Source organism: Calliopsis andreniformis, chromosome 7 (assembly GCF_051401765.1).
Source record: "Calliopsis andreniformis isolate RMS-2024a chromosome 7, iyCalAndr_principal, whole genome shotgun sequence".
Lineage (NCBI taxonomy): Eukaryota > Metazoa > Arthropoda > Insecta > Hymenoptera > Andrenidae > Calliopsis > Calliopsis andreniformis.
The window spans coordinates 4733033-4758383 of record NC_135068.1 but is presented as its reverse complement, the minus strand read 5'-3'; the positions used below and the strand labels follow the sequence as shown (position 1 = coordinate 4758383).

Below are 25351 nucleotides of genomic sequence, written 5' to 3'. Positions count from 1 at the left end.
GAAAGCAAGTTTAATGGTTACAAATACTGTAATGTTATGAGAAGGCATTCTATCCCACATTTATTGATGCATAAAGCTGGAAACTTCCCCGAAGTCAGTCAGAAGTACCAACTTAATGAGTAGAACCGAAATTACTTTACATTGTCTTCTTTTTACAATCATTATAGGAACTAGAATCTTCATAATGGTAAGAAAAATATTCTTCGTTCTAATTACTAAAATTCTTAAAAAGAATTATTTTATTTTTATGAGATTAGAAATTTAGAAATGTTTCGAACAATCATTATTCCCTTTTTAAAACAAAGCTATAACCAAGTTCGCATTTGTAGGAAAAATCTTCGAAACATTTAAAACGAGATAATCATGTATAATAATAGAAAAATAACAATTATATTAAACTTTTTACAGTTTTAGCTTTCTACTTTTCTATCGTATTTCAATTTCATATTGCAGAGTATGCCTAATCATTTCATAAAAGTTCCACTGGCGATACATATTACGAGTCGTAAATTTTACGCTTGAACCAAAACAAAGACATCAGTTCCACCTGCCTCCAACTTTTTTGGGAAAACCCTGAAAAATTTTTCGTGCGCATTTTCCCGGAAAATTAAATTTCGTCCGACAGCTAAACAACGCAGTTCCTGTTTGTAGAGCTTCAATAAGCACACTATATTTAACTGTATCAAAAACTAAAGAATTCTTCGCTGGGAATTCCCTGGTATTAAAGTACGTACGATACGAAGTGGTTCTTTGAGATTAAACAAATACGATTCTCTCTTAGATCAGTTTCGTATCAAATATTGTACAGTATTAAAGTTCCAATAAAAACTACATAAAAAGTTGCGTTTAAAAGAAGAAACAAACTCAATGTGTTTAATTATTCTGCTTGCAGCCGACAAATTTTCGACAGCAAAAAGACACCACAGTGGCCATTTTCGTCATACCTCGGCGGAAGTCTGGGATCCCCATCCTCAATATGAGTTCACTGCGTTCGGTAGATTGTTTCGTTTACGTCTCGCGCACGATTCCAGTTTCGTGTCACCCAATATTAAGGTAAGCATTTTTCTTTTCTAAATCGATTACTGTACATGTTGCACGATGCATTGAACTCTTGTAGCATGATAATTCAATATTTCCGGTTTATCTAATCTCTAGAGGTAGGCATTTATTGTCGCTAATTCCATTACGACTATCAGAAGAGTCATCTCGCGTTATTACTATGCTAATGTGAGATCATCTCTGATGCATCAGTGCTGGGTAGCGTTGAAGCTTGCATAACCCTACTTTCGTGGATCGTTGATCACGGTAGCTGAGGTGTTAAAAGCAGCTCTATGTGTAATCTTGTCGCTTTTTAATTATTTTGATTTATTTATGGTACATAATGAATAGTATCTAATCTTATTTTTCAACTAATATAGGTATTTCTGCTTGGCTTAAACCTGATAGATATTTTAATAGATGTCACTTATTGTTAGTAACTTTTCTAATAACTCCTTATTTCTACTTTTTTCTCAATAAGGGTTAAGGATAATGTTACAACTTGGTAAATTCTCTTCAAAAATTTATTAACCTTAGAAAGATTATCTTTTGTCTACAAAAATCAGTAGAATACACATAATGATAATCAAAAGAAAAGTAAATAGTAGTAAAAATCACTAGTTGATCAGTAGTACCAACATGAGTGAAACATTTTATCAGGTTGTATAATATAAATATATAAAAATGTTATTTTTGGACTTCGTTTCGACTACTATTAATATCAGCAGAAATGATCTTTTCTTCATAAATGGCATTACGTTAATCAAGAAGAGATTTATAACCTTTTTAAATACAAAAAAAATTCAAAAATATTTCCTTTGAAAAGAAACTTCGAATGAAATCATCACATTATCTCAAATAGTAAGTCTGAATATTTCGAATCACAAAAAAAATTAAATCTACATACGCATCAGTAATTTAGTACCTCTGGAGAGAATAAAAAGACATTAAGATCAGTTAGAGGAGTAAATTGAATAATATTATTTCTTCACGTAAAATATTAAGTATACAGGTACATTACAATTTCGACAATTGTATTGTCGAAATGTCACTGTTGAGATAATCCGTTCGCAAACAATTTAACGGGATTTTCCAAGTCGTTGTACGAATAAAAATAAGCTCGCTTCATGCTCGAACGTATTTCTGGATCGATTGTACTACAATTGTTCCTCATTGTTTGTGTAGATAACTCACATGAGCGAGAACACAACCAGAAGGGAACATCCGGGCCATGAACTTGGCTGTTTTTACAGTGGAACCGTAGACGACGATCCATATTCCGCTGTTAGTGTCAGTCTCTGCCACGGAATGGTAAGTTGACTTTAATTTTCTATTTTGTAAACATTTCATGAAAATTTTATTTGATCATTGCTATTATTTAACGTTACAAAAGTAATTATTCTAAATCTAATAATTTAAACTGAAATAAATACATAGGAGAAAGGTTGCAATATTTGTGCTTTATAAACTCATTGTTAGTCCCTTTATTTCTCAAAATTATATTCTTTAATTTTTTTTGTATTTTTAGTTTCGATGAGACATAAATGAATTGCATTATTATGAATATGCATGAAATGCATTATTTTCAGAAAGCTGCTTCTTATTTGTTATAAGCTCATTGTTTGCACTCAGTCTCACGAGTGATACGCTTTGATTATTATTAAAATATATTCACATTTAAAGATTCTGAGAAGTAACTTGATAAATATCTCTCAAGCAACAAGTATACTTTATTATTATATTTGTAATAATTATGAGAAAGATCACTTTAGTGTCCAAACTGTTTTCACTTGATCACCACGATTCCTTGTGCAAAAAAGGAATAATATACATATGCATCCACATGTATATAAATCTTCTAGATTAAGCATTAACATATTTTTGGCATATCTTATATTTAGCTAATTGAATTCCTCCATTTTTGCCATAAATTTGGAAATTTGTGAAAATCGCGGAAGCCATTAAATCAGCAACGTGCATCAAAATATTAGTCCAAGTCTAAGAATATATTCTGCCTTCTGCATCCTCCTTAGAAGTCATCGTCCAAGTAACCTCTCTAGGGAGACGTTCCTACTTGTCAGCGTATTCCTTTTAAAACTCGTGTTACTAGAAAAAAAACGCAGTTGCGAAAATACCTTGCGCGATTACTGCCAACTAATATTCAAAGTCGCATTTAAAATACTTTACATGCGATAGTTGTTTCCTCTCATAGAGTATTCCTTCGATCCACTCGATACGCTTTGCTGATAATCGCTCCAAGTGCCGTTGCTAGCTTCCAAGCGAAATGTAAATAAAGTATTATTCAGCTGGAAACGATGCTTAAGCACTGACTTGATTCGATTTCACGAACACGGCCGTTTGTTATCTAGACACCGATTATTTGGACTGCTGATTACACAAATGTCTCTCTGACTGCCACTTACCCAGATACGTAATCAGAAGTTGTTGCACTCGAGATGTGGGAAGAGTTCTACTTGAACATTATCTACTTGTCGGAGCTATTTCGCTTTACCCTCTATTCTAGATAAGTAACAATGTACTATGCATATCGCATGGGGATAAGTAATGGGTGCAGTATCGCTTAATGAGACAGGATTCTGTCAGCTTTTTATTGACTGGAGATAATTGTAATCAATTAGCTTTCCTAGGGAATTTCACTTCTTGCTTTTGATCTTCTAGTGGCTGCTACTTGTGATTAGAGTTTGCTTAGATTAGTGGTTATTAATAAATTGCGAATCTTTATGCATTTATGAAAATTTTTAAATAAATAATACGCAAGAATGTATTTAGAAAATATAAAAAGTACAATATAGATTTTAGGATCTGGGCGAGTTAAATTTTAATTAGGTTCCATTTAGTTAGTTTCTATGGAAATAAATATTTGTCATTAAAATTCACAGATTTAAGAAGCAGTTATTTTTAATTAATTTCCATATTTATTCTATAGTGTTCTCTTACTTTTAGTAGTTGGTACAATAATTATTTGTTAATCTACATATGTTATTCATCAACATATAACAATTGTTACATATATATGGGTGATATGGTAGTCAACATAGTAATAGTAGTGTTTGAGATATCCCACATTTCATTTTTATATGAAAATACAATTTATATGTGAAATTAATTTGATCATACTTATATGCAACATCAGTTTGAACTGCATAAATACATAAGACTAAAGTAGACAATCTTCATATGTTCAAATTTGATTTTCTAAAACCTGGATACATACTTAGATTTCATGTCCCATAAAGTGAATGTTTCAGTAGTTGACTATATCCCAGTACCTTAACGTTAATGCTAATTTTATTTAATTTTAAGCTTAAATTCTAATGTACCTAATAAAACATGAAATAATATCATAAAATAGTATATTCAGATACTGGGATGCAATTTAAGTATTGGGACATACATTTTTAGGTTGCTTACAAACTGAGACATGTGACATCTGAAGTGCCTAGGTATTGGAACATTTACCTTAAAGTTTTTCAAATTAGGTATTTTCTTGAGCATTAGTTTCTAGACAATTTTTCAAGGCTCGAATATTTTGCAAAGTTCCAGTTCTTCAAACACCTAGCAAATAAAAATCATTTAGTCTTGGTTCCAAGTTACCATTTTCTATCATTCTTCTCGAATGGCTATTTGTCATCCATGTTATTTCATTCATAATTGTTTACACCGAAGCTCTTTAAAACCACGGAAGAATATAATCTGCGAATAGATATGTGTTTTTATGACCGCATTCTCGCTGCATTTTGCAGCAGACACGCAGTAGATGGCACCCAGTCCAGATTAGACATTTACCATGGTAACGCTAGATCGAGTTTCCGGATTACTTTGGCAAACGAGTCACCAAGTGGCGCCCGATGCCTCGACCAAGCTTGGCAGAGTTCCTTGGCACTGTTTTTCCTACCAATTGATTTCTGACAGTATCAAATTGTCTCACCGTTATAGACATTGACATCTTTTAGCTTGGAAGATAATAGCTTGGAGTAGGTGCAAATCGCTCAATGTGTTTTCTTGGTCCACTTTTCTGCCCCATTACTATTTCTGTGTTACCCGAAATATCATTAGTAGTCTATCGAAAGAGATTATAAAGCCCAGAAAATTTTACTAATAGACCTACAAGTACAAAATTATTAAATACACGAAGGATGAGTGCTAGACCAGAATGTCCACTTTTGAAACCATTGTTCAAATCATTTTGGTGAGAATTTATTATGTTCTGCTACCACGTTCATGTCTACTATGTGAACACGAATAAGTTGAAGGTTAGAAAAAAAGCAGGTGATAAGGTTTGGAGAATACAGAGAATGAGATATTTAAAAAATCTTTTCCTTCAGCGGAAAAGTTTTGAATTAAAAGAGCACTATAAGTCATCTTTCAGAGCTTTAATCCCGCAAGCTCTAAATTCAGGCGCAATACCAGCTCACATATTTCGGCTACTGGTTGGTGCCTGCACGTGTTACGGACATACACGATTTCAGTATTATTACATTTTCGTGTTTGTAAGCTTCAGCACGAATAATTAATGGCAGTTAAATTCTCGGAAGAGATATGTGCATATACCTAGCCTTCAGAAACATGTTCGAGAGGTTAAGATTAGTTTCTTTTGAACTTTTCCCCCAAATATTGTTTGAGAGGTTAAGATTAATTTCCTCTGAATTCTTTTCCCTGGAGTATTGGTTTACATTATTTCCTAGGAAATGTCTATTACCAAGTATCAGTAAAAGGTACTTACAGGTGCTAGTTTTTAACAGAGAATAAGGTTGTCAGTATTCTTTTATCAAATTTCATATTCTGTTAGTATTAAAGTACTACTTCTGAACCAGTGTTTTTTAAAGTAGGCACTGTAACTCTTTTGAGGATGTTCCAAGTATCGATGGGACATTTAGAATTAAAGTATTGGCGACATTATTGAGTACCTGGTTGTAAACATTTTTTTAGAACATTAGTATGTTTACAATAAATTGTTTCTATTTTTGTTTTATTCAGAACTTTTATAGGCCTACAAAAATGAAACTTAGGTACCTACATATGTATTTGAATATATAATAAAACACGTTAAGCTTTATTGTTTTCCATAATGAAATAATCTTTTTTTACTATTTTCTTTATAATATACATTTTTATATCATTATTTAACTTTAGAAAGTAACATTTTTCTAAACTATTGATTTTGAGTAAATGATATAACTTATCTGACAAGGTAGTCATATATGAAATATATGTACATATACAGGGTGTTCCATCTAAATCGGTTAATATTTTTTAGAAACAATTTGAAATTTCAAAATTCTGTTTCGGGCAGAACACAGTGGGAGATGTTTTGGTAGATTTCAAAGTTAATCAATTGAAAGAAACAGACTTTATAAGCACGTTTAGCGATGTTGAAAGCATTTTGATATAACTGACGGATGATTTCAAAAATTTTCAAAAAATACTGCTATAGACACTTATCAGTAGTTAGAAAATCCATTAGAGCATAGAAGATGCTGGGATTTCTTCAACTGTTTAAAATACAAAAAGAGTTTCTCGAACGACTTGCTTCATTTTTTTCAGAAGAACTGTGAAAGTACTCATAAACCTCGACTCCTAGAACTGTGAAAAAAACAGAGCTGACCTTCGATTATAATTTCCCTTCCGCAGAAATTCAGTGGCGAGATCAGCAATAAACCATCGCCGTTGCAAGTTCATTTCGAGGAACTGTGCGTCTGCGCTAGTCGCGGCTTGCAATAACAGTCCCTTGCAGTCATCTATCGCGATAGGCCGCGTTCCTTTCGCAGGATATTCCGCGCTTATTTAATTGAATTCGACGTTGAGTAATCGCTCGCGACGCCTTCGTTCAATTATCTCCATTTCCATGTGTCGCATTCGTGGAATCCACGGCAAATTCGCCTCGTCAAAACATAAACTCCGCGCGGACCTCTGCTCGTAACTTATGGGAGGCAAAGTTACCAAGCTGCCGCCTCGGTCGGCGCGTTTAATCTCATGCGTTCGATAGATTGATTCAAGAGGAGACTGGACAACTCACGCTATCGTGCATTGCGTTTCTATTGGAGTCTCGAGAGTGCCTCATTTGAATGCTTAAATTACGTTATCGATTACGTACCTTGCCGCGAATCATTCCGAGAAATAGCTCTCTGAGATACGTCCTGAACATTATAATAGAAAATGTTAGATTATATCTACCTAAAAAAATTATTGATGATTAAAATTGGACGTTATTCGTTATTTTACTTGAATAAGCTTTATATTGATTAGTTTAAATAAAATTGAAGAAATACTTGATGAGATAGATTTATAATACTATGAAAAATGTTTTCTATAATACTGTGAGAATTTATTTTCAAAATTTTTAGTAGTTTTTAACCTTCTATTTGGAAAATGAGACTAGTAATACGCTAGTGATACCAGTGATGCTTGAGTAATATACTACTGATACTAACGTAATATACAACTGATACTAGTGACATTAGTAATATTACTGACATTATGATATTAGTGATACTACTAATATTAGTAATATACTAGAGATACTACTGATACTAGGGACGCTAGTGACATTAGCGTTACTATAGTAATGCTATTAATGTGTATCCATTAGTAGTAATACTAGCATTACTAGTAATGCCATTGTTACTAGAAGTACTAGTAATATTAGAGATACTAGTGATATTAGTGATACTAGTAACTATTAGCGATAGTACTAGTGCTGATTAAATAAGTGCATATTCAAAGAAGTAATATTTATCACGGGTTACTGTAGATCTATTATATCACTCCAGTTCGGATAAAAAATACTTCTACGTAACAAACAGAGTATTGCTTAAAATACTGAATAATTTCATTATTATTTAATAAAAAAAACTTGATTGAACAGACATTGCAGAATGTAGTAGAGATCCTGAAAATGTCTTCGAATTTTGTCAAATTTCCGACAACCCTAAATCAGTAATAACATGATATTGAAACACAAACGCTCCACTTTTACTAAGGTGTCTGAAAAACCTACGTTTAGGGACGGAAAACAGTCACCGAAAAAACCGGACTTTCCCTCACCATATTGAGATTTACGGTTTGAATTAGGACCAATCGGAACCAACCGTGTTTCTCCGATTGATTCTGTCTTCGTTAGTCGGACGTTCCTGGGGACAGCGGGTGAAAGGTGTTAACTCGCGCTAACAGATGCGCCAACCACGGTCACCTCGTTAGAGAACGTTACGGATGACCGTTGGCTATCACGAGAGGGGTCTTCCAGTGAATCGAGGAAGACCAGCAAAATCGCGTTACAGGATGTACCTTTAATTGGGGGGAACTTGTAACGGAGTCGCAGGAAGCGCGAACTCCTCGCCCTTTTCGATCGGTCCGGCTGATTATTGACGCCTGGATGTTTTCCTCGCGTTTCGCTCGGCTGCTGAAGGTGGACGCACAGCGGGAACCGAGGAGGACGCAAAATGACGCGTCGCCGCCGCTGGAATGGGCAAAAAGCGTCTCGCGTTTCAGTGAACGCGTGTTCCTTCGTGTTTTTAGATCGTTTCCTGCACGCGGTCTGTCTGCTAGCGTTTCATTCAGTCGTTAGTCGCTAGTTTGTGTAGACTGCTATTTGATTCAGGTCCTGAGATGGACGCTCGATGGTGTTCACTTGGGAACCAGAGATTGTTAAAATTTTATAAAAATGTATTTAGGATTTCTCATCTGGCTTTTTGATCATTTTTCATGATATCTATATTCAAACATTGTTAACAGGGAACAGAATATTTATTTGTTATGAGCTCAGGGTGATGACAAGTTTATAGGGAGTTACAGGTATCTTTTGGAGGCTTATTTAGACTTGAGTGATCTGTTTTTGTTTTTCTGTATTAACAGTAATCAAGGCACCTGCTTCCCTCACCTAAAAGAAATTAATGGTATAGGGGTTTTAATTCCTAAAAGTCTCCAGTCTCTAGGTTAGTCCTATTTTGTCTAGTATGCACTAGAAATTGACGTTGTTTTCTCAATGAACTAGATCGCCTACGAACTTAGTTCTTTCGAAAGTGAGTGAATTTGAATTCTTTTTTGCATTTTTGTCATTTTCAGGGTATGTACTAATAGAATAGACTTTTCTAGAATAAAAAAAGTGTTATTCATATTGAATGAGAAAATATTGTATTCCAAAATTTACAATGAATTATGGAAATTATTGGTAATGTTTCTATCTTAGGTTGTTAAGTAATAATATAGTAGTAACAGTTCAAAAACATTATTTATACCTTTATTAAGAAAGAATACTCCTGGAATTTGGCTACATTCTTAAGAATCTTTAATTAAAATCTCGCATAGAATTTGACTTACTTTTGCTAAGAGTAAGGAATCTTTATATTTAAAGTTACGTCAAACATTTGAGGTTATGTCGGTTTTGCTAGTACACAGAGCATACCAACTGCATTTTTCTATTCATAATTCCTTAATTCCATACTTTATTCTATATTTCCCGCGCAATTATTCAAATTATTTTCTCTGAATATTTGAAAAAATACAAATATTATAATATAGAAACCTTCAATGTTCGTTTCGAGGACAGAAAAGAAACCCAAAATTTCCAAAGTGCCTGAACACATTTCCTGTTTCGACTGTTAACTCGACGAGTCGTAACGTCTTAAATTCCCCATAAAATTTCGCCATAAATTTGCCGTCACAACAGACACAGTTATCTTCGCGATTTAATTACCAGCGGTCGTCAGTGGGCTCGTTAATGGTAAATAAATCACTTCGAGCGGCGACTTTGCGTACGCTAGGGGAATTTCGCGAGTTCGGCGATAGAGAAGCGGGCAAGATTTGCCGAAAGTCTAAGCATGGACTACACGCCACCAGATTTCATGCGCGTGCACGTTCCTAACGTGCATGGTGAAAAAGTTTTACGAGCATGTTTTTACAAGCATCTCGTATTCTTTCGCACGGCTATTTTCAACGCGACGCCAGTGGCCCCGAGTATTTAATGAATGAAATTTGAACTTCCTCGGGAACCGTTCTTGGGTTCAACGACATGTGTTTCGTCAGTTTTCATTTAAACCTACTCACTTCCCTATGCTCGTACATATTAACAGTACCTTGAAAACTTTTTACTAGTAGAAATGGACAAAAGTTATGAAATTGTTAAAAAATGAGTATGATTTAGCTGTTTACTTTGAAGGATTCTGCTGTTTGTAAATTTAAGGTGATACTAATTTGGAGGATGATGTTTCATTAAGAGTTTTAAAGAATTCAATAATTATTAGTTCAGTTTTGGAAAGTTAAAGTATTTTTTGTAATTACGAATGATAAGTATTAATGGAATAGTTTTAATTATAAAAGTTTTTTAAAATTGCTTTTTCAAATTTACTCCGTATGTATTGGCCTTATAAGACAATATGAGGGGGAAAACGTTGAAATTATTTGTAGAAGTATTTAGAAACAATAAAGTATGAACTTTTTTGGAAAACAATGATTATTTACAATAATAATAATTGTAAGCAGATTCAGCTCCAATTATTTATTGACTATTATTTTGTGTATGGGAATGTGGCTTACGTTGTCATTCATATGTACTGCCCTTCGTGAAAACATCGTATTGCTCAACTCACAATGTTGAAAGGAATTTACTAACCATTTAATTAAAAGAAAATGTTATGAAGTTTTAGTGTTTAGAAATAAATTAGGGTGCAATTAGGGTGCAACGAGAATGCAAAAGCATAATGTTGTTTAGTTAAAAAAATTGCTGAGAATAAAAAAGAAATTGGGAACAAGAGAACCACAAGACCACCATTTTTTTAAAACTACGAAAGTCAATGAAAATATCAAACGCGTTCAAAATACATGTAACACCCTGTATAACTTTCTTTACACCCCATGTAGCAAAAAATTAGTCCTTGTCTCAAGTGAACGCATTGCCGAACATCCACTTTCGCTTCCACTGGTGTTCCAGACAAAAGTCCCGATGGAACTGTCACTTTCGGTTACCTCTGATCGAAGTCAGCCAGGTTACGCAATCGTGAAACTTGGACCATATATACATGTCTCAGTGAGAGTCGAGGTGTCGTCTGAACAGGGAGACATGAGTAGACGGACGATCGGTCAGACAGATTTACGTCTGGTCATCGTTTAATCGCTGGAACGGAATCATTCGCGACCATGACCGTGCCAAAGAAACTGCATCCACGTGGAACTGGGTCATACGCAGTCATGGTTATTTCAAGCATGAGGCGGTTGCTTCCCTTGTCGTCCCTGTCTTCCCGTTTTGCATTTCTTTTACGCATTCTGTGCGGGTTTAGCGCGCTCTGTTCTCGCTAATCGAAAAATTCCTCAGTCAATGAAGAATTTGCTTCTGGAACCGTTTCTTTCTTCCCTCGCGAACGTTGAGGGATGGTTCCTGACTGTTGGCGTACCAGAAATGTACCTTTGGTATTTTCAATTTATTTGCTTGTGGATAAGAATGTATTAGGCTGCGGTTAACCTTTTGACTATCTATTCGCAATAATTAATTTGGCAAATTAGCTTCTATTATTTTGATGATTTTAGGTTTAAACTTGTAAAGGGGATCAGGAAATAGTAGAAACGTAGTTTGAGGATTCTGCAAATGGACTTTTGAATGTTTGCACCATATTTGGACGTTACTACAAGTGGGTGGTTATTTTCTTAGGACCTGTACATGTGAGCATTTATGGACTGTCAACAGCGAATAGTTTCAGACTCTAGGGATTTAGACTCTACAGACTCACATTCCTCAAGAATGGGCATGCATCTGAAATGAATGGAAAGAATGGACATAACAATGCATCTATATTAAATTTGTTAAAATTCGTTTTTTAATTATTTGACGTAGTGAATCTAGGTCCAGATTAACGTCCTCGTCAAAGCCAGCTCTCTTTCGACCTTCCAATTTATTCCTGCAACGGTTTCCAACTGCAACCAGAAAAAAGATATAATTGGATCCACTTGCGAAGACCCCTTACTTCCATCACATTAAAATTCATTAAAATCGCCAAGTAGCTAGCTGTATTTTCTCCTTGGCTCAGGGCTCAAAAACTTTGTAAGAATCGCTAAGATTGCACAGTCTTTGTGACCACTCGACTCTTTCGCCGTGCACTCGAGGTATTTTCGAGGTCGCTAATAAATCCGGGAGTTTCTGACATACGATCAAGTCCCGGAGGGGTTTTTCAGGATCTCCTACAAAGAGAAAGAGCTGGCACAACGCCCAAGGCGTTTCCGGGTAATGTGCACAGGCGCTTGATGACTTTCAGTCAACCACGTTAGCAGGTGAGGGGTGTAAAAGTCTCGTAAAACGAGTACCACCTTGCGGTGCTTCTCGATCCATCTTGCGAACCTACCCAGCACCTTGAACCACAACTATTTTTAGACCATCTCCTGGCCGAACTTCCTCCCTATGGAACTCTGGCGAGGCCGATGATCGTGGATGCTAATTCCCGAATGCCGATGTAGTGAAACCTTGATATACATAAATATTCCAGTCAGGAAAAGGCGATATGTCTTTCATGATCCAAAGTTTGCATTTATTCTTTGACTCCTTGACAACTCTTGCGTGATCTTTGTTTCATTGAGATAAGGGTCACACCACGGAAACTTTTCACAGGTTTGCTACTTTGCTAAGATATTGCAGGTTTTGGGTTAAGTAATTATTTGTGATTTGATTGTGTCGTAGATTGTAGATTAGAAAGAGGAAACAGTTAACAGTCAATTTCTAACTGGACGGTAGATATTGAATGAAAACTTAACCTAGACCAGGGACCTAACTTATAAACATAAACCTAAATAATCCAAAAACAGACTATCTGTGCGTCTTATCGAAGACTTTGGGTCAGTATCGAAATAGTATTTAGAAAATTAAGTCAGTAATAGTGACAATTTAGGGAATTTTGGTAAAAAACGATTTTCAGGATTTAACACTAGAGTCACCATAGGGGTCAAAGTGACCAGTGGTAGTCTAGTTCAGTTGCTTTAATCCCTCAAAAGCCCTAAAAGTTCCAGAATCACCTGAAAGGTCTCAAAATTCCTAAAACTATCAGCAGGCTTCTCGGAAGTTTCAACAGTTTCGAAGTATTACGACTTCAGCTATCATAAAATCTCCCAATGTCTTGAGCCTCGGTTACGACCACGATTGCTCGGTATGTTGCGACTTGCAACGTGGAGAATCGAATGCTCATCGCTAGCCAGATCGTTCGAGGTGCTCGATTGCTTGGGTGGAAGCACCAAGACGTATTGGATATGCCCATGGAAATAGCGACGGTGTGATTGCTATTGGATTTTAAATTGCGGCTCTTCCACACTGTTGGGCCGGTGAGAGAGAGTGAGAATTATTTGTGACTGTTCCCTCGGAATTTATTACTAGCCTGACTTGTACGTCATAGCGTGTCTCTGTGCATTCAGCCGATGATGAGGCTTCCTCAATGCATTATTCGCAAGATGGGTTCAGCGAAATGTCGTGGAAAGTAGAATCACTGTATGCTGTTAACATGATTTTATGGTAAAATTGTCTTCCTGAGTATTAAAGATTGAAGTTCCCTGAGTTTTTAAATACCTGAGATTGTTGAAAGACATTTACTGTGAGGAACAACCGTTGTTAGCTTTGTTAGACTTTCTGAATCTATTATTTGTTTTTCTTCGGTTAGAGAATTATGAAACACTTGACAGATTTATCACTTAATTCTCTGCGTACGAAGTCTTTTGTTGAAGTCTCTGTTTTATCAAGTTATCTATATTGTAAAGTAATGAAACTAGCGTATGGATTGGCAAACTGATCGATAGTCTCATCGTTTGTATTTACAGTGTTGCAGTGATGACTAATTTGCTTGAGCGATAAACGTGACATATTAAATTTAGATTGGCTATATCTTCTGGCCTATATATTATAAATGTATATGACGTCTATGTCTTGCGTAATTATATGTTATATACAAGGTGATTTCAGAAACTAATTGTGCGCCGTTTAATTTTTAAACGGTGTACTGGGTCATGATCCTCTTTATTTACCATTTTTATTATTCACACTCCATATGGGAATAGTTGAACTGAATGGTACAATAGTTGTTCTTTAATTAAAAATATGTATATTTAATACACATTTTTGCCATTTTCATCTATTCAATATGTAACATAACATCTATGCCCAAATAAACTCAGCGATTGCCAACATGGTGGCCAAGACTGACGCGTGGCTCAAATGACGCATGCTTGACACCGACCTTGAGAGTGTTAAATGATTTTTGTAATGGAAACGTAAGAAGCAAAATCCATATAACTGTCACGCAAGCCTTTAATTAGATTTTGTTTCGTTAATCTTATATATTGAAATAGAAATTTCCATAAAAATCCCTAGTTTAATTATAGTATTGATGTCAGACTAATCGAGAACTAACAAAGAGAATGATCGTAAATAGATGAAGATCTAGATGTTCAGACTCAGTTTCTAGTTCTACTCACTCACCATCGTAATGTTTGTACACTCGCAATGTTTACAAAACGTTCTACTATTAGCTGGATAGTTGTTACGATAACATTTTGCCTGAACACGAAGAAATTAGACTTGTTCAGGTTTACATGCTTGTATTGTTCCTGAAGATCCGAGCCATCGAATTTGATTATTCGTCGCTCATTGAACACTGTTTTGGGCCATCTGGAACATGTTTTAATTTAGCTGCACCAAGGTTCGACGAGTCAATCGGATGTCTGTTTCCTGACATAGAAATAGAAACCCGTAAACACCGACGAGTTGGGTCTCGGCATCATTATTCGCGATACTGTGCGTAGTAGCCACTTGACCTAATTACTGGATCTTGTAACTACAGACAAACTGTACTTTTAACTTGTCTGGTACTTCTTGAGTTTACAATTGAATAACTTTGAATCCTTAAGAAGAGTATAATTGTTTGTATACATGTAATTGTATTTACTCGTAATAAGCGAATAAGTTTACACCTTTACGCAATGAGATTATAGAGAACAAGAGGCATTCTTTAGAAAGTTAATTTATTTGTCAAAAACTCTTATTTATTTTACTAAAGCAAAAATAGGAAATATAAGAGAATGATCGTGAAAAATGGAAAAGGTAATAACGAGTTTACAACGAAATTGTGCTGCATGCATATTCTGGACTAACTTTATTTTTCATTTTTGTGTATTCTACTTCGCGAAATGGAATAAATTTGAAACAGAACTATCTAGGTGTCATAAAGAAATTGTTTTTTTGCAAAAGACAGTTTCGCAAAAGAAAGTATTGAAGTTTCGACCAATCAGATCTTGCAATCGTTTCAGTGGGCGGAGCAATTCCCCACTCCATCTTCTCCTCTGGAGAAGGCAAAGCCTCGCGTGAACTTGTTGCACTATAAACCAAGGTTATACCTTCTTTTATTTAATAAAGTCAATTGGGATAATAAGAAACATTTCTTCTGAAACTTCATAACTAAAGAATTTAAACTTCAATTTATTTTAAAGTTACGATAATTTCGAATTCAGTGACTTATTTTCCAAAACTGTATTCTTCAATTTGCCCCCATTTGCATCATGACGTAATTAATTTGTGTCCGAGACGAATGTCGCCACGTTAATGACACTGATGGACAAATTATTAACTACAACTTGAAAAAGACTGTTATGCTTGAAAAAGAAGGTCTCGGAGGAGATCAAGTTCTCAGGATAATTTAAAAGAATGTCTTTTTTCTTGATTATCCACTCACTGCATTGAAATTCCAAGTCTCTTTATAAGTCATTCTTTATTCTCATACTGGACGTATGAGAATTCGTTTACAGACAAATGAAGAATTGTTTTAAATATCTAGATTTCAGATTTTCTGGATTTCTAGATTACTAAATTTTTCAATTTTCAGTTTTAGGGATTAATTAATTAAGATTCTAAGAAAACGTGAGTCATTTCACCTAAATTAATGGTAAATGTCAAAATAGTAGAAAAAGTTCATCTACACTATCAAGTATAGCATAGATTAGGCAGATTCTCAAAGAAACGACGTGAAAATAGAAAATTTCAAATATTAATTAGGTCATTCCCACTTTTTGTATTCCAGTCAACTATGGAAGCAAAATGTTAATTACGTCTATGGCAACGTCAATTTTCTTCACTTTATATCTTATGAAGCTACTGGCTTTAGAGTATTAATTTGCAGTCCACAGTCTCCCAGTTGTTTTCAAACTTGTCAAACCAAACATTAACCATTATCTCTGTCTTTATAATTCATCCTAAAGAAACGTTCCATATTTTTCGTAACACTCTGTACGCGAAGCCATAACACAAGCTCTCTCAAGAAGCCAACATTGAGAGCCATTGAGCTATTCTGCCAAGCGACCTTCGCCTGGCGCACAGACTGGCTACTGGAAGAAAGGAGGCTTAAGGATTTCCCGGTACCGAAAATTCAGTCGCGACGAAGAAGACACGAAGAAATAAAGTCCGTTCAGACGGCGATGAAGAAGGCTACGTCGCGTACGCGGGCACCTAACCCACTTTTGCAAAATTAGATTTCGCAGCCGCGCACCAGAGACGTTGGCTATCTAGGCGTCAGGCTCCCCGCTGATCGTTGCTTACAGTTCGCGATCGACTAGCGTCTGCGAGAATGTTATGCAGACTCTTCCGAGGGTTTTTACTATGCCCACACGTGCCGAATAATCGGCTGTTTGTCGTGGTTTTCGCATGTGGGAACCTCGTAAACGCGCGCCACTGATCCATTTATTCTGAAGATGGATCTAATCTGACACAGAAAATTGCATATAGATGAGAATATTAAACAATTTGTGATTTAAATATTTATTTTTCTCCTTTCTATGGTCAGTGCAATAAGCATGTGTGAAAGAAGAGAGGGTTGAAATGGTCTGGTGAAGTTGGTATTTCTAGGTACTCGATATAAGCTCGTTCTGTTGTTTTCTTGAAATTGTTGTGATTGTTTGTTGTCTTGCATTTGATGGGACAAGTATTGTTTTTACTAGAATGCTTGGTAATGGGAACGTGGTCAGCATCTCTAATGGGACTGATCGCCATTGTTACCTTAGGATTGTCCAGAGTCACTGCTTGGGAATTGATTGATTTTATTGATTTTCCTTCAATGCAATGAAACAATATACAAAATAAAATAAAAGCACGTATCTAATTATAAAAGCGAGGTCCAACGACATCTATGTCTAAATCTAACCTATATCATTCAGATACCATACGTCATTAAACTTAACCTAACAAACTTCAACTGTCCCTCATTTTCATTGGGTTGGATGCAGTTGGGATGGATTCAGCGTCGTCCATCCCATTTTAATCCAGCTTAAAGCGAAATTTCTTACAACCAGTGACTCAAGCGATGGTACCTGGACCCAACTCGATAGTTCTTTTAATAGGTGATGGCTTGCCCACACCACAGCAGTAGGTGGCTGCTAGGCGTAGGTACTGATTTTCAAGTTTGGTAGCTACTCATTTAAGGATTTCGAACTCTTTTGTCTTCTGTGAGACTAAATGTATCTTCTTTTGATACCACCAGTCAAACGGGAAAAGCGTTTTCCTCATTTGAAGCGATCCTTTAGACTCAAATTTGTCTGTTCCCGCCTGACCCAAGTGGGAAACCCCAGCATAAGGCCTTCATACTTTAAGCTGTATGCCCTTTTCACGTTACCAGTTAAAGTTGAGAAGCGTTTCCTTCACTTTAAGTTACCCTTCAGACCTAAATTTATCTGCTTTCACGTGACCTGCAATGGTGCAAATGGGAAAATGGCTTATAGTTTCCACAGTTAACTTAAGAAGCTTTAAGCTGTGCCTCTCTTTCATATCATCAGTTAAGATTGAAAAGAGTTTACTTTAAGTTATTCTTCAGATTCAAATTCCTCTGCTCCTACATGATCCACAATCGTGCAGGTGGGAACGTAACTTAAAGTCTTCAAAATTAGCTTAAAAATTTCAAACTTTGCATCTTTTTCATATCACCAATCACAGTTGAGAATCGTTTCCCTCACTTTAAGTTACCCTCCAGACCTAAATACATCTGCTTTCACCTGACTTGCAATCGTGCAAGTGGGAACTCGGCTTAAAGCCTCCACAGCTACCGCATAGTCCATAAATTTAAAACCTCGTTAAAAATACATCCTCGGACATAATCGGAATACCAAGTAAAATCTGAAGCAGAGGTCGAAGCCTTTTTATGCAAAGCAAAGAGTCCGATAAGGAGGCTCATTCGATTAAGGTTGATCCTTTGATCCACACGAACCACGTGCATCGAAGACATCGATGCCGCTGAGTACTGCCTCGAACGACGCGTGGCCTTCTAAATAGAACGATCACCGTCGATGCGGATCGATCTAACGTCAATTACGAGCGAGCATCCTGCCAGGGCTATTTTCGACGTGTTGCCAGCGTGTCAGGACACAAGGTCCATTTAATCCATTTGTTCCATTACGCTATATGTTGGTAGAGGGCCCCTGTTAGGCGTGGACATGAATTCTGGCCTTTAATGCGTCCGTTTCAAATCGATCGACCCACTGTATTCGAGATTCTGTTGTCGGGGCTGGATTGTCGGTTCTGGAAGCTTGGAGGGACTACAATGAGCTTTCTGTGCGCTAAGAATAAGTCAGCTTTGATTGTTAGTAGGGGAACGTTGGATTAAAAAATGCTATTTTGGTACATAGGTTTCTTTGTACAGTTAAGGGAATTTATATCCTAACTTTATTTATATGAAAAATTGTCAAGCTTTATGACCCATTTTCTTACAAATCACTGAAGCAATTTCAGTCAAATTATTACCGCGTATTCTGTTAAGTAGAAGTCTTAGAAAAAAGTTACAGAAGTAATAAATAGTCTGTATTAGGTTTTAGATAGATTTTATTCTCCAATTATACATTTTATTTTCCAAATCCTTTTATTCAGTATGTTCAGTAATTTTTTATAATACATCGTAAAAAGTTTTACTAAACCTTTAAAGAATATTTGAAAATTGAACGTGTAATCGTAGAACAGGCTTTGAAGTTATCTTACTGGGGTCATGTACGTAAAGATTTCCAACGCTGACTTTTCGATGAGGTTTTGCATAGTAATAGGGTTTAAAATACTGAAGTTATTGGTATGTGGTTTTGGGCGTAGGTGGTTAATAATTTATGAGGTATTTAATGTTAAAGACTTGCTGTGGTGGATCTTCTGATGTCCCCCTACAATTAGCGCTTGAAATAAATAATCTTTTCAGCAATTTTTCAATCTTATTAAGATATATTTTTCTAATATATAATTCTATTATTTACGTTCAAAATTTTCATTTTACTTTTTCGTAAATATTATTAAGACTGAAAAAATTCTCAAAAGTTGTAGTTAAAGTAATAGAGCTATAAATTATAAACTGAATTTATTTGTATACCATTCCTCAGAATCTCAAGTAGAAATTTAACAAACTTTTAAAACTTATATTGAAAAAGATTCGAATTCCTCAGAACCGAGAAAGATGGAGAGCGAAGTGCTTCAGAAAAGAAAAGAAAAGAATCCTAAAAGAATACAAACAAGATCAGTTATTTTATAGTTATTCATGTTTTATATTTCATGTATAAGTAAAGTTCAAAGCATGTAATATCTGTGTAAGAAGAATCAGACACAGTATGTTACTGCATATTTATACTTAAGTAACAAGTACGAATAAAAATTACTCCGTTTTTCTTAGAAATTTAAAATGCATAATTATTAAATGATAGAAAACCATAATTCAGAAAATTCTCGTCATATGTTTGCAAGGTTATGTTCGTTACACATATATTCAGCGCTATCTCCATCACTGAGGAGTGGGGGAGTACCCCTTAAAGGGTGACTCTATCGGCTCGATTTCAGAGATGAATTAGCTGCCCTGTACACGATATACGTTCCCAACCAGTCCCGAGCGATGAACAAATAACGAAACACTACTCTAATCAAGTAACATTTTGTTGAATTCCCATTCTTCATAGTAAATTTTCTCAAAGATAGAATTTATATTTGCCCAAAAAACAGTATTCTACATTCTCCACTAATTTCTTCTTTACTCTTACAAGAGATTCCCCTCCTTCTTCCCTAAACCAAGTTAAGTTTCATTCACCAATAAGCCCAACCGAACGCTTCGATCCAAACCATAACAGATCCATCAGAAAACCCATTCGTAACCCCAAAATTACGTCATATTCATCCTTTACGGCCTCCATAGAAGCCTGTCACGCGCATGTGCCGCTAATCGGAGGTAATGAAAGTCGCATTTAAATCCGCGACGGACGGCAATAAATTAGCCGGATGTTAAAGCGAGCCGTTTCGCGGGAGAATCGCAATCGGCCAGGGACTTTCACGTAGAAAAACGTCCGCCTGGTGCGTGCATCTTTTACTACCGGCCCACGTATCATTTTTGCCGAGCGTTCGGTCCGCGACAAGCCTTTCCAATCGCGATCCACGACGGCAGGATATTCAGGACGAGTGGGATATCCTTATCGAGAGCGCTGGGCCCAGTGGAAAAAGTCCCACCCACGTGAGTTCGTTTTTCTTCGAGCGACTTATCGACCGATAAGGGATAGACTATCATCGACACGACGATTTCTAAGCCGAAGTGCACGCTTTTTCCGATTTCTGCCCAGCTCCGTGGAACTTTCGCTCCTCGGGCGCATATCTTCCAGCGTCCGATCCTGTTTATTCCTGTCCCAGCTCCGTTGATCTCCTTGCCGTAGTTATTGAAGTGATCTCTGGTCCGTTCCCTCGCGAGCCCGTCGATCCTCGCAGACGTTTGTGGAAGACTCTGAACATATTTCAGGTCCGTTCTGGAAATTGTGGGTGGGAGGCTTTTGTTGGAGGAGGAATGAAGTTATTAGGGAATAGGGAGCGTTGGGTACATTGTACCTACTGGGTTGTTTAGGTTGCACCTCGTGATTCTACTTTTTTGTGAACAAATTTGTGAGTCCTTTAACTCATTTGAAGTATCAAAAATAACACAAGATGAAGTATCAAAAATAACATTAATCCTACGGGAAAATATAACTAGGTACGAGTGGACTTATGATAAGAATTTGCTAGGAATACAGATTACTTTTTAATGAGTCTGACTATTTGTAGAACGCAATCGTCCAAATAATACGCTAATACTTTTTCTTGGAAGATATGGTTAATAATTTACGAAATATTAAAAATTTTTTTAAATTTTCAAACTTACAAATATTCAAACATTTAAATATTAAAATTTTGCAATATTTAAACCTACAAATTTTTCAACTTCAAATTTTGAAGTTTTAAAATTCTTACATTTTCAGACATTCAAATGTTCAAACTGTGAAATATTAAAGTCTTTTAATTTGAAAAATTACAAATTTGCAGACAGTCAAATATTTAAAACTTGAAATTTTAAAATGCTTATATTTCGTCACGCGGCTATATTCCACATAAAAATATCAAAACTGTCAATATTACAAAGGCCTGAAAATAGGGGAATATCATTGATACTACTGATAGACTGTTATAGGGTGACATACATAAAATCGGTACTAAACACAGAATATGTACCATTTTTGAGTCATGTTTTGCATTTTTCCATACCTCCTCGAATTTTCCGGTTTATTGCTTTTGAAAGGTTAAAAATACTGATAAATGTACGTATTAAAATTTTTTAGTTAGGAATACCACTTATATCCCGTATCAAATATGCAGTATATTATAAAACTATAAAATTGTATTTTATATTTGTGGTCGGTTTTATGTGCGTCATCCAACACTTTATCTATCATAATTTGAATTTATAAAAGTTTAAAACACTCTTTATGGTTAACTATACTATACCGTAAAAGATTTTCACAAAATTCCAGAACAAATGTGTATCAATATTTCACTATTATTAATATTTACTATGGAATATCAAAATGTGTATTAATGAAAGAAATTTGTGAAAATGAAATTATTTATTTCTATTACTACTAACAGAGAGTCACAAAACTACGGAGTTTATTCGAAATGTTGTTCAATCAAATGAATTTACTTTGTTTAAGTATCACATGTTGCTTTCAATGTACTTAACAGTTTCTTCTAATTGAAGCTTATTATATGAATATAATTTTAGAAGTAGATTTAATTGGAAGAACTTACGAATCTCATTTGCGATAAGTTTATACGAGAAGAACTGCTTTGGTTTCTCTATCCCCAATAATGGCTACAAGTATGTGCTGTCTCTTAATACAACGTCGATAAATGCAAACCCGAAATTGAATATATTATCCATAATTACGAATGTTATCAGGTTTGCCAATATTTATGATCAATTCAATAGGAATTCTCAGATCAATATTGACAGTAATTACTAATCATTTATTTTCGTAACGCATCTTTACATAAATGAATCCAAATGAAATTCACCGCGTCTCTCAAAGAAGGCGAAGAAAAACTAAAGTAGAATTGTGATGTTACCCGCATCCTTATTCACCAAGTATCGCAGGACTCGTCTGGGATCGCAGTCACGACCCGTATTAGTCTTCTTATCACGCTTACGATCCACAGATCTTGCGCAGATTGCGTCTCTTTCTTTCCTCCAGTTCGTTTCTGCACGCTGCATACTACAGCGACGGAAACACATTTCTTGGGACACTTTTAGCCAATTTATTTCATCTTAAATGACGATCTTGACATTCTGAATGGATGATTCTCATTTAAAATGTGAACTTATTTTAAAAAATTTGACTACCAAGAGCCAGGCATAAAAACTATGATACACTAGGGTATAGTAATTAATAATCAAATCGTTAATTTCGAAAGTCAAAGACATCACTGACTTTCTTTAACGCCAGTAATGATGATTCAAATTGATGAATAAAATCCTTCTCAAGAGTTCAATTTCTAAAAGTGCATTAGGTAGCATAGTTTAATATACTTCATTAGCTGGATCGATGGACTGCTGATTCCAGAAAGCAATAAAAGCTCAATAAAAGGATAATGATCTCCTATAGAGATCGTTGAACTCCAGAACGTAATTGGCAGTGATCCCAAATTAGAACCTGAAACTTTTCACCCTGAAAAGTTCAATGTCTGGAAGCACATAATTGCCACATACTGTTAGCAGTCTCTGGTAGTTTAGTGGCTGAACTGTTGATTCTGGAGGCAGTAACATCGATACCTTGAGGTACAATCAAAACAGTACTGCCTCTTACGGAGATCAGCGAACTTCAGAAAACAATTGGCAATTGTCCCAATCAAACAAATTCCATTCTTGAAAACAAATAGTTGATTATCACGTAATGCAGTAACCGTTGCCAGCCCAATGAGTGGAATGTTGTCTCCAGAAATCAGTGACATTGTCAGTCCGAAGATTAGGATGCAACTGATCAGTTCCCATAACTGGTGTGATCGAAAAATTCAGTTGGTATTAGGACTTAGAGGATTTCGAGAATGAAAATTATGTCAAAAGTACAATGTTTGAAAGTGGGTCACAAGAGTTATATATGATATGATGAATGGAGTTTCAATTTTAAAGGACACTGACCCTACTACGCTAAACGCTAAAACATAATGAACAATGGTACCCACTGAAGAAGCAAAAAGAGTTTCAAAAATTTAGTTTCTGAGAACGTAATGTAGCAGACTGTGATAACCCGATATACAGTATGTTCGTTCTAGAGAATTTAATCAATGAAATTAATCAATTGCAATAAATAATGTGACTGGTCAACTCGGTTGACAATAATCCCACTTCAATGGTTAAAGTTGCTCTAAAAAATTTCAATTCTCTAGCTCAGATTATAATAATTAGGATCTTGACAGTAGGAGATACTGATAGTATGCTAAACCCTAGAATATAATAAACAAGGGTTTCAATTGAAGAAGTAAAGTCACTCTCGAGATTTCATTTTTCAGAAGTTACCAGAAGATACCTTTTTAACTGAATAAATGGAATATACACGTTAACATGTTATAACCCAGACCTAACTCAGACGTATGAACCTGGTTCAAACCTAGCTCAAACCTAGTCTAGACTTAGTTTTAGACCTAGTGCAACTCCAGTCTAAATCTAGTCTAGAGCTAGTCTAAACCTTGTCTAGTTTTAGCTCAGAACTAGTCTACACCTAGCTCAGACCTAGTCCAAGCCTATTCCTAATTTAATCCAGACCCTAGATAATATGACCATCTTATGATTAATTTTAACACTAGAATACAATTAACCAAATATCATGAATAGTCTCACTGGCCAATGTAATTGGCAATAACATCTCACATTTCCAACTGATTGTGAGGTCACAAAGAATCAACCATGTTGTAGAAATTATGTTAGGTTAGTTTCGACCTTAGAGGCTATACGAATCATTAATAAAGACATAATTAGTGACGGTCCTACCTGGAACCACCCAAAAAAGTTCAGCTCCTGGAATTAAAGCGTAATTATCATGTGCACTGTGCTTTGGTAGCTCGTTGGAAGGGATGTTGACTGCCCAGAGGACAGTGACATCATCTTGTTGAACGGCGGGATGGCGATACGATCTCGTTGCTGGTGTCGTAAAGTAACGCGACGATTTATAGGCGCGCGTGGGAGACTTTTATAAAAGCTGATTATCGTGGTCCTCGCGTACCCTTGTCCTTGTTCATTAACGCGATTTCAACTTTCGACGGGTGAAATCTGCGGACTGGCGTTAATTTCAAACGACTGCTCATAAAATTTCGCGAACAGCGCAACGACCAACACGGAGAGAATCATAAACCAGATTCGAGTAATTCGGGGTGATGATTTGTGGGACGATTCGATTTGATTGAAATATTAGCGCCACCAGCGTGGATTTCCATAGGGATTCATGACAGAGTATTCTTTATTTGCTAGTTGGATTAAATGATGGGTATATTAACCCATTGATCTCTAAATTAATATCTTACGGAAATTCAGTTTGTCAGATATGACTCGATCATTTGAATGACTTTTGAATTTATTTCTTATAAAAATATGAGCTGTGTTTGGTGTCTCGAAATATATAAAAAGAACATAGAATTCTATGACCCTACGAGGTTATTAAAAAATAACATCTATATTGAAGCTCTTAGCTAATTTTAATGCTAACTATTAATCAGGGTCTTGCATATTGGAATAACGATAACCAACAACCAATAACTAATCTATAATATCAAATACTCTACATTTTATGATCATGTAATCAGGAGATGTTGAATATTCATTAATTAAATTTCTGATATAAACAAATGCTAATTCATTTACCACATCCAGTCCATGTAAGTTCAATACATTTACTGGCATGCTCAACAACCGTGAAGTTCTTGATCTCAGACTTCCCTTGACCGTGATGCCTCTTTTTTGCAGCACTATCACTTGGCTGTGTCCTG

General features: G+C 35.7%; 1 protein-coding gene across 1 annotated transcript in view; it reads left to right on the top strand.

Annotated features, from left to right (window-relative positions):
- Positions 1 to 25351, top strand: part of LOC143181607 (A disintegrin and metalloproteinase with thrombospondin motifs 9) — a 140861-nt gene that overhangs the window by 48923 nt on the left and 66587 nt on the right. The window contains exons 3-4 of the mRNA XM_076382119.1: positions 893 to 1053; positions 2224 to 2349. Of these exons, the coding sequence (XP_076238234.1) occupies positions 893 to 1053; positions 2224 to 2349 (287 nt within the window). The remainder of the gene's footprint in view (positions 1 to 892; positions 1054 to 2223; positions 2350 to 25351) is intronic.